Below are 9,960 nucleotides of genomic sequence, written 5' to 3'. Positions count from 1 at the left end.
GTAAATATATTTATATAATATTAACATCACTAAATATATCATAGAATATAATTAAATATATTATAGAACATCACATATATTATAGATTACATGTATACTAAGTGAACACCATAAAAACATTATAAAACATCACATGTATACTACGTAAACATGACATAACACAACACAGAACACTACATATATACTACATAAATATCACATATATATAAAATAAAAATAAAAATAAAATCACTAAAAAGAAAAATATAAAAACAAAAATGATTAACAAATGATAAAACGTGCATAGATCAAATAAAATAAATAAATAATTTAAATAAGGATGAAAGAAGATTAAAAGAAAATAAAATATAAAATAAGAATGAAGAAACATAAAAAACCTGAAAATAAAAAAACAAATAGAAGCAAGGAAGAACAATAAAAATAAAACCAAAAGAAAAAGAAAAAGAAAATAAAAGGTAAAATTAAAACAAGAAAAGAATAAGGAAAGGACAAAAAATAAAATCGAAAAACAAAAACTAAAAAAGAAATGAAAAAGGAAGAATATAGATAGAAAAAATAAAATAACAATGAAGAAACATAAGAGTATGTGGGCATTAACCTAGTCCACATATAATTAAAAAATCAAACAAATTCAAGTCACGAGATTGTCTAGTCGAGTTGGTGAATCGAGGGTTTTGCCCATGAGTGACTCTACATTCGTGGCGGCAAAACTCCTAGCCATTGTTTGTGGCAAAACACCCCAGTACCATGAAGAGAACACTTCGCTCCATCGTTCTCTTCAACCTTTCCCACTCGAACTAATCATGCATGTGCGTGTGGGACTTGACCATGGCCACGGTGGACTCACCATAGCAACTTGGTCCGAGTTGGGGCAAATAATCAACCACATAAATAAAGTGGTCTCGCAAGTAGGCCGCTTGCCGTAAATCGATCTTGTACTTCAAAATCAAACTGATCTCCTTTTCTTTCTTTATTTCTCTATTTTACATTTTTTTAAATTAAGTAGACATCCACAACACGTATCTATACCCACTCATATGAACATCTTCGAAAAGCTGAGCCGATAGATCTTGAAATTCACAAAGTCACTATATGCGCCTCACCATTGACAGGGGCATTGTTTACCATTGAAATATAATACCATTAAATCTTTAAATTTATCTAGGAAAATACGAGGATCCATACCAAGTCGGAGACTTAAACCCGAGTGGATAGGTTCTACCATAATAAACTCAACCTATAATCAGTTGACATCTTGTGGTTTTCTTTAAAACTTCCTCCATCCATAACAACCACAAAAACCACAGGAATTGAAAATGCATGAAAGTTTCTAATGGAGCACGTGGATACATCGTAGAACAAACAAATGAGTTATAAGAGAGAGAGATAAACAAAAGTTTTCAAGTATTTAGACCTCATGTTAGATTTTCTCCAAAATTCCTATGGATTAAGCCATTCGATAGGAATTATATATGGTAAATGACCAACATTTTTAATGTAAAGGGCCATAAATTTACAATCCTACATAATTTCTTCATCATAAATCCTATGCTCCAAAGGGGCCAGCCCTCATGGTCAGGATGAAATCGAGAAAAATATACATACAAAATAAAAAAGAGAGAGGGGAAAAGGAAAGAAAAAAGTTTATATTGTCTCCCTCAACTTTCACGAAAATTTGCTTTTTCTTCATGAACTCTAAAATCGGGAAAAAAACCTTTCTTAACTTTTAAAACCGTTCATCGTACCTCTCTATCCCTGTTATAAGCAGTTTTGAAGGCAATTTTGTTCTTTTTTTATTTATTTCGACCGAATCTTTGAAAAATTATAATAAAACACATAAATAATATAAAAATAGAGAAAATCTAATTTTTATTGGACTTTACGTGAGTAGATCTATACAATAAAAATATAATAGGTATACTTTAGTATAAAATTTATGTTGTAACTCTAGATCTATGCTTTTATATAATTAAATGTAATAATTCATAGCTGCAGTTTCTATGTCTAATTGTTATGACATTTTTATAGTGGACTATTATTATATGCTTAAATTATAGCAAAAAAATCATACTCATTGGATCATGTATAACTTAGTTATAGATTTTATTTAGGTTTATGCTTATTAAATATAAATAAATGTATAACAAAGCTATACATGATCCAATGAGTATGGAATTTTTATTATAGTTCAATCATACCATAATTAGCCCAGTATAAAAGTTTCATCACAATTAGACCATAAAAACTACAGTTATAAGTTATTCCAATTAATTACAGAAAAGCATAGGTCTAAAGCCACAACAACAACAAAATATACTAAAACATACTATATTATATACTCACTGTATATATATCTATTTATGTGAAATCTAACAAAATTGATTTTTCTATTTTATGAGTTTTTGGATTTACTATGATTTTTAAATATTCAGCTAAATAAATTAAAAAATACAAAATCATCTTCAAAACTGCTTAACGGTTTTAAAATTTAAGAAAAATGTTTTTCCTTGTTTTAAAGTTCATGGAGGAAAAAAAGCTCTGTTTGATTGGCTGATAAGTTATAGTTGAATGTATTAATTATTGATTTATTATGAAAGAAAAATATTGTTGAATAATTGACAGACAAAAGCGAAACTTTTATAAAAGTTAAGGGAGGTATCATGGACTTTTTCTAAAAAAGAATGAAGAAGTCCACTTTACGTCCCTCAACTTTCACAAAAGTCTATTTTTCATCCCTGAACTTCAAAACCGGGTAAAATACATCCCTTAATTTTTGAAACCATGCATATTACATCCCAGACATGGTTATGAGCGGTTTTGAAGGCAGTTTTGTCTTTTTTATTTTTATTTATTTTGGCTGGATATTTGTAAAATTATAGTAAATCACATAAAATTCATAAAATAGTAAATTTGATTTTGTTGGACTCCAGATAAGTAGATCTACATAGTGAACATATAATATAGTATGCTTGAGTACAAAATTCTATAATTAATTAAAATAATTCATAGCTATAGTTTGTATGGTCCAATTGTGGTGAATTTTTTATGTTAGACTAATTATTATATGTTTAACTATGGTAAAAAATTCATACCCATTAGATCATGTATAACTTAGTTATAGATTTATTATAATTTAACAAGCATAAACCTAAATAAATATATAACTAAGTAATACATGATTCAATGAGTATAAAATTTTTACTATAACTCAATCATAGAGTAATTAGCTCACCATATAAATTTCATCACAATTAGACCATAGAAAATGTAGCTATAATTAGTCTAATTAATTTTAGAAAAATATAGATCTAAAGATGCATCAAAAAAATTTGTACTAGAACATACTATATTATACATTCAATGTGTAGATCTACTGATCTGAAGTCTAACAAAATTGAGTTTTCTATTTTATGATTTTTATGTGATTTACTGTGATTTTTCAAAAAAATTTAGCCAAAATAAATAAAAAGAAAAAGATAAAACCGCTTTCAAAACCAAGTCAAGGATGTAATGTTTACGGTTTAAAAGTTGAAGGATGTATTTTGTCCGATTTTAGAGTTCAGGGATGAAAATCATACTTTCGCGAAAGTTGAGGGACCTACTTTTTCCAAAAAAGAAATCTCAAAGGAAACGTGTTAAAAATAAGGGCCGAGGCGGAGGCCCGTGCGCGCTCTCCCGGGCCGAGCAACCCCAGCCAGGATGGGCCGGCCGTCCGCCGCATTCCCCTTCCTTTCACGGTCGACCCAGCGGCCATCTCGCACCCCTCACTCTCCGACGACTGGTGTGAGTCTCACCCCCGCTCTCGCTCTCCGACGACTGGTGGACCGCCGCTGCCGGTGCTCCCCGCGCCAGGTGCCGAGGCCTTGGTCGGTCTATTCGCCGGCGACGAGCATCCACCAGGTATTCCCATCCCATCTCTTGCTCTTCCCTTCCTGCTGTGCGGAGCCGAGCATCCCCCAAACCCTAACCTAAGGCTATTTGGCTATTTGATCCCTCCTAACTTCGAACCTTTTGGAAAGAATTGTCGGATGTACATGTGTACACCCATGTCCCTTTGGTAGGTCCGCCCCCGCGGGATATGGTAGCGAGTAATTTTGTTTGCATGTGTTTTTTTTTGGGCGGGTTTGGTCACCAATGTCTGTTCTTTTGTTTGAAGGTGTTTGGAGCATGGAACAGGTGGTGCTTCCAAACTTAGATTTCATTTTAGTAGCCAAGAGTCCATTTCTGGTTTGGTTGGGGTTTGTGTAAGACCCTTGAGAACATCTCTTCTCAGATTGAGGGTGCCTGAGCTTCTGGGGCCACAGACGTTATTGTGTGCATGCGTAGCTGAATATATGGGTGTTAGTAGCTGATTGCAACAATGTCCATGTATATTTTGATGACTAAGGATTGCTTTTTCTGCTGTTGTGTATGTTTCGCCTTTCATGCAGACAGAAACAAGTCTTTCTAGTCATTAATCAATACCTAAAGTCCTCTCCATATATATCAAATGAGTGAAAGCTCATGTTTTTAACCCTCCTCTCTTGCCACAACAGACTTAGTTGCATAAATAAATAAAAAAGATTTTACTAAGAGCTACATATCTTTGGCCCAAAAGGGCAAAAAATTGGCTATATTTTCAATATCAATTTTTAGTAGTGAATCTGATGTTTACATCATGCTGTCTATCTAAAATTGTTTTGTATTTCTTTTATTGTAGAAAGACTTTGTTATGATATATAGCATATTGAAATTTGAATGTGTATTGATGATCACTTTTATGCAGGCAAGCTTCTGCTGCTCTGCATGCAATGGTGAACTAATGATTATTGTTGATAACAGGTAAGTATTCTTTTTTGCCATGTTGCAGCTGTTATTAGCTTGCGCGTGCTCTTTATTCTCTTCTAATTTGTCACCCTGTCTCTGAAGTAACTCCATATTGGGCCCCTTAATTCTCCATTTTGTCTAATCCTCCCAAACACACACACCCATCCCACAAACTCCATGGGCATTTAGTGTGTAGGTAGGAACCTCAACTTTGCTTTTTATAATGTTAAACTTTAGCACTGAAACCTGCCTGAAATTGTTTAGGACTGTTGTGGCAGTGGTTTTCGAATTTAAATGAGAAAAAATAACAAGCCACAAAAAATTGTGAAACATGTTCTACAAACTTTAAATAAATGATTCGATAAATCTTGAATAGAGATTTCTGGTGCATGCACACCTCAGCTACAGTGCAAATTTCTGGATGCCTGTCATCATGGATGATGAAGAGATTTCTCACTATTGGTGACAAGGTTTATATGATTTTTTTAATTTTCTGAAGCCTTTTTTCGTTTTTTTGACTTATTGAATCTTTTATTTTGAACTAATAGAATGTATAAACCCCAGTTGTTTTTGTGGGGTTCCCTGTGTCCCAAAACATCTCAAGTGTTTCTTCTGAAAAATTTGGAGGTGTTTGAGTATTTGTTCCTCACTTAAATCCAAAAACTGCTGCCACGTCAGCCGAAACCACTTTACTGGGCTTAGGGGCTAAAACTAAACGGAATTGAAAGTTGGGATACTCAAACTAAACGTTATTGGAGTAATTAGGGTCAAAATTAGAGAATCTGGAAACTTCAGGAGCCAAATATGGACTTATTCATATGTGCTTATTTGGTGTAATGAGATTTTCCCACTTCATGCTGGATGGCAAGGATGCATTTGGGCCTTTGACAGTTTGACTACAACAGGGGATTGTCATATGGGATTTCATGTTTGAATTTGTGGATGCATATTCGTAGTTTTTTTATCACTTTGAATGCTTACAATACTGTAATGTGTAAGAATTTTTGTGCTCATTGTAGAATATTACAAAAACTATATTGTTTATTTTTTTGCAGAAAATTGTTGTTATGCTGGCATGTTTGTTTTATTAACTTACATTGTTTACTTTGTTGCAGAAACTTGCTGTTGGGTTTTGTTCACATATTACAATGGGCAGTCAAAGATTTCTACAACCTGCATTGCACATCTTATTATTAGAGAACTACTCAAGTGGTTACTAACATAATGTGCTAGCCAGTCCATAGTCTACCATTTCTGCAACAACACCAACTTCTCTATTTGTTTACATGGAGTGCAACAGAGATGAGGCTGCTAGAGCGAAAGCTCTGGCAGAAAGAAAAATGATGGACAAGGATTTTGTTGGTGCAAAAAAGATGATTATCAGGGCGCAGCAACTTCTCAAAGAAGTGGGTGACGTTGACATTCCAAAAATGTTAACTGTCTGTGATGTTCATTGTGCTGCTGGAGCTAAGGTAAATAATGAGATTGATTGGTATGGAATACTGCAAGTACCTGTAAATGCTGATGATGCACTGATAAAGAAACAGTATCGTAAGCTTGCGCTTTTGCTACATCCTGACAAGAACAAGTTTGGAGGTGCAGAGGCAGCATTCAAATTAATTGGAGAAGCAAACATAACTCTTACAGACCGGTCAAAACGCTCTGTGCATGACATGAAAAGAAACACCTTCAGAAGCATTATAACGAGACCCAATCATCAGCCACCAAAAAGACCTGCACCTGCTAGATCTAGTTCTACTCCTGTGAATCTCCACAATATGCATCAGCAACATCAGCACCAAGCCTCAAATCCTACAGGGCCGCAAACAACATTTTGGACTATTTGTCCAGCTTGTGGCATGAGATATCAGTACTACCTCTCGATCTTGAAGAAGGCTTTGCGCTGTCAGAATTGTTTGAAGCCATTTATTGCACATGATTTGAAGGATCAAGCTATTCCTTCTGGGGCAAATCAGCGATCTGCTGGGGTTTGGAAAAATGCAGGTGGACCACAGAATTTTACAGGCCAATCAAATGTCACTGGTCAGAAAGGTTGGTCTGCCACTCCAGGAGTTCATGTTAATATCGGTTCTCATCATGCTAATGTACATACAAAGAGGGAAACTGATGGTAATGCAGGTGGGCTGAAAAACAAAAAGAAATCTGCCCGGGCCACCAAGAATCCTTCAAAAGCTTCAACTGCTGGATTGAAAAGGGGCAGGAGGGCAGTATTTGAATCTAGTGAGTCTAGCATTTCAGAAACCAGCAGCGACAGTGAGGAAGAGATTCTCAAACATGGTCCTTCTGAAAATAGTGCAGGGCGAGGTCAACAAACTCGCAGATCTAGCAGGCAGAAGCAAGAAGTTAAGTATAATGAGGATAGTGGTGATGATAATGATGATGCTGAAGATGACGATAACACGGTTAAGGATGATTTTGTGGATTCTCCTGCTTTGAAGAGGTTAAGAAAAAATGGTCTGTTCCATGGTGATCAAAGCAATAAAACAGCAAACCTGAATGAAGATATCGCTGGCCATAATGGTCCTATAAATGGTGTCAGTAACTGCAGTAACATGAAAGATACAATGAATGCTTCCAATGGAGTTGAACAGATGAAGAGAGAAACGATGCATGCTGGAGAAAATAGTGATTGCAAAGAAAAGCTATTTCGTTCTGTCAGCACCATTGGTCCCGTTCAAAATGATGATGATGCTTCAGATGATAATAAATTCACTTTCCAAGATCCAGAATTTTTTGATTTCGATCAACTTCGAGATGTAAATCAATTTAGAGCCAACCAGATCTGGGCTGTCTATGATGATCAAGGCTGTATGCCTAGATTTTATGCTCGAATCACAAGGGTAAAAGTTATTCCAAAGTTTCTGCTGCATTTTGTTTGGCTGGAGTTTGATCCTGCAAATAAAGCGGAGGAGGCATGGTCTTGCAGGGGTCTGCCTGTTGCCTGTGGACACTTTAAGCATGGACAGTCAGAGACAACTAAAGAAACTAGTATGTTCTCTCGGACTATATCTTTTGAGACAAGCAAGGGAAAAAACTGCTATGAAATATATCCAAGGAAAGGTGAAGTTTGGGCCCTTTTTAAGGGATGGGATATTGGTTGGAGCTCAGGTGCTGGCAATCACAAAAATTTGAACCATCAGTATGAAGTTGTTCAAGTCCTGTCTGATCTCACCACGAGCACTAGCATTATTGTCATGCCGCTTGTGAAGATAAAAGGCTTTGTTAGCTTATTTATGCAGTCCAGAGAGGCAGCTCCATATGTGATACCTCATGGTGACACACTAAGGTTCTCTCATTGTGTCCCGCATCATTTGATGAGCGGAACTGAAAAAGAAGGCATTCCAGAAGGATCTCTTGAACTTGATCCTGCAGCGCTTCCCTTCAACTTGGAAGAGGCTTTTCCTTCTGCTAACCCAGAATGCAGTTCTGTAAGAAGTCAGGATATTGAAGGTCGCAAAGGATCCATGAATGTGGGGCAGGGGCAACATACAAAATCCGTGAATGCAGGGATCCCTATAAAGACACCAAAGGAAGAGAAAATCAAGCATAAGACTCATCTACCTGAAGTTACAGATGTCGATGACGATGACGATGACGATGATGATAACATTTGCCAAACAGAGTATGTATGCACTGAGTCAGAATTCTATGATTTTACAGAAATAAGATTGCTCCAAAGGTTTTCACCTGGGCAGATCTGGGCTCTCTATAGTGATATAGATAAATTCCCCAATTACTATGCATTCATACAGAAAGTTGATCTCAAGAATGATAAAGTACAAGTTAGATGGCTGGATGTCTGTCCTCAAGGAGAAGTGGAGAAAAGATTGTCCCAAGAAGAACGGACCATTGGCATTGGAACCTTTAGGCTTTCCAATGTCCTCGAGATGATGACTTACACTGGTACAGATGCCTTTTCTCATCGTGTTGAGGCCAGATATGCTGGCAGAAAAGGCGAATATGAAATACTTCCTCGTCTTGGTGAGATATGGGCGGTTTACAAAAACTGGGGGCCTGGATGGACTGCTCAGGATTTTGAAAAATGTGGATATGAACTGGTGGAGATACTTGGCCATACTGATTCCTCCATACAAGTTCAGCTTCTGAGGAAGGTGGATGGTTATAAGATGGTATTTATGTCATGCAGAGCTAAGGGTTCTGTGAAGACAATAAGGAAGGATGAGTACCCCAAGTTCTCTCACCAGATTCCCTGCTTTCATCTCACACATGAAAAAGGTGGCAAGCTTCGAGGCTATTTGGAGCTCGATCCCTTATCAGTACCAGAGGAATTTCTCAACTGATTTGATCTGAGATAAACCTTATCAGCAACGAATCTGGAGCCTTCTTGTGATGAAGTTTCTGGAGCTGAAGCTCAGTGAATGTTAAGGTCCACAATTCAACATTGTTCAAGTGACACTGATATAAGATGTCTATTTCAGCATTCGTAGCACTAACGTTCTTAAGGTGGACTAGCAATCTGCACAACGAAGGCATTGACTGTTGGACTTTTTGCTGGATAGCTGTACTGCAGCTGCAATTCACAAGTCGAGTAAATTGTTTGTAGCTAGCTTTAGCTGTATCTAGGGTCTTAGTTGGTGTAAAAACTGCCACTTTTCTTCTCTTGTAGTGTACTCTGGTAGTACTGTGTTTGAACTGTGGGATGCCAGCCTGATTAATTATCAGAAGAGTTCTTTTGGCCACCCTTCCCTGGAACTGTAACATAAAATCGAGATAAAGCCAGGTCAGGCTGATGATCAGTGTGTTATGCTTGTGTTGCTTTGCATGGGACAAATATGACATCCTCCTGCGGCTTATCATTTGTATTCGCATCTCCCTGTAAAGTTACATGTCTAGATTTTGATATGGTCATTTCTTTTCTTGAATTATGTTTGTTTGCTATTACAAGTATTAGGTGAGTACTGTCAAACTTATTTGAATTGTGTTACAAAAATGCTATGAGCAGGCCATATTAGTTGAATTTGCCATTCTGAAACATGAAACGACCAAGCCAGAGATACAGAAATGTTGGAGGGGAAGGGCGTAATCACGGGAGGATAAGAAGCAGATGAATCTTATTACTTGCTTTCTGATTACAAAAACTCCACTTCTAACAACCATCTAACTAAGGCCTTG

At 36.4% G+C, this 9,960-nt stretch overlaps 1 protein-coding gene across 1 annotated transcript; it reads left to right on the top strand.

Moving 5' to 3' along the window:
- LOC8079089 lies at nucleotides 3,744-9,710 on the top strand. The gene is made up of 3 exons (XM_021456724.1): nucleotides 3,744-3,900; nucleotides 4,766-4,821; nucleotides 5,922-9,710. The coding sequence occupies exon 3, from the start codon at nucleotides 6,093-6,095 to the stop codon at nucleotides 9,126-9,128; it is 3,036 nt and encodes a 1,011-aa protein (XP_021312399.1). The 5' UTR covers nucleotides 3,744-3,900; nucleotides 4,766-4,821; nucleotides 5,922-6,092; the 3' UTR covers nucleotides 9,129-9,710.

The sequence above is a fragment of the Sorghum bicolor genome, chromosome 3, assembly GCF_000003195.3.
Source record: "Sorghum bicolor cultivar BTx623 chromosome 3, Sorghum_bicolor_NCBIv3, whole genome shotgun sequence".
Taxonomy (NCBI): domain Eukaryota; kingdom Viridiplantae; phylum Streptophyta; class Magnoliopsida; order Poales; family Poaceae; genus Sorghum; species Sorghum bicolor.
This window is presented reverse-complemented; position numbering and strand designations above follow the sequence as displayed.

Coding starts and splice junctions, on each gene's coding strand:
- LOC8079089 (XM_021456724.1), top strand. CDS start 6,093: ATGGAGTGCAACAGAGATGAGGCTGCTAGAGCGAAAGCTCTGGCAGAA.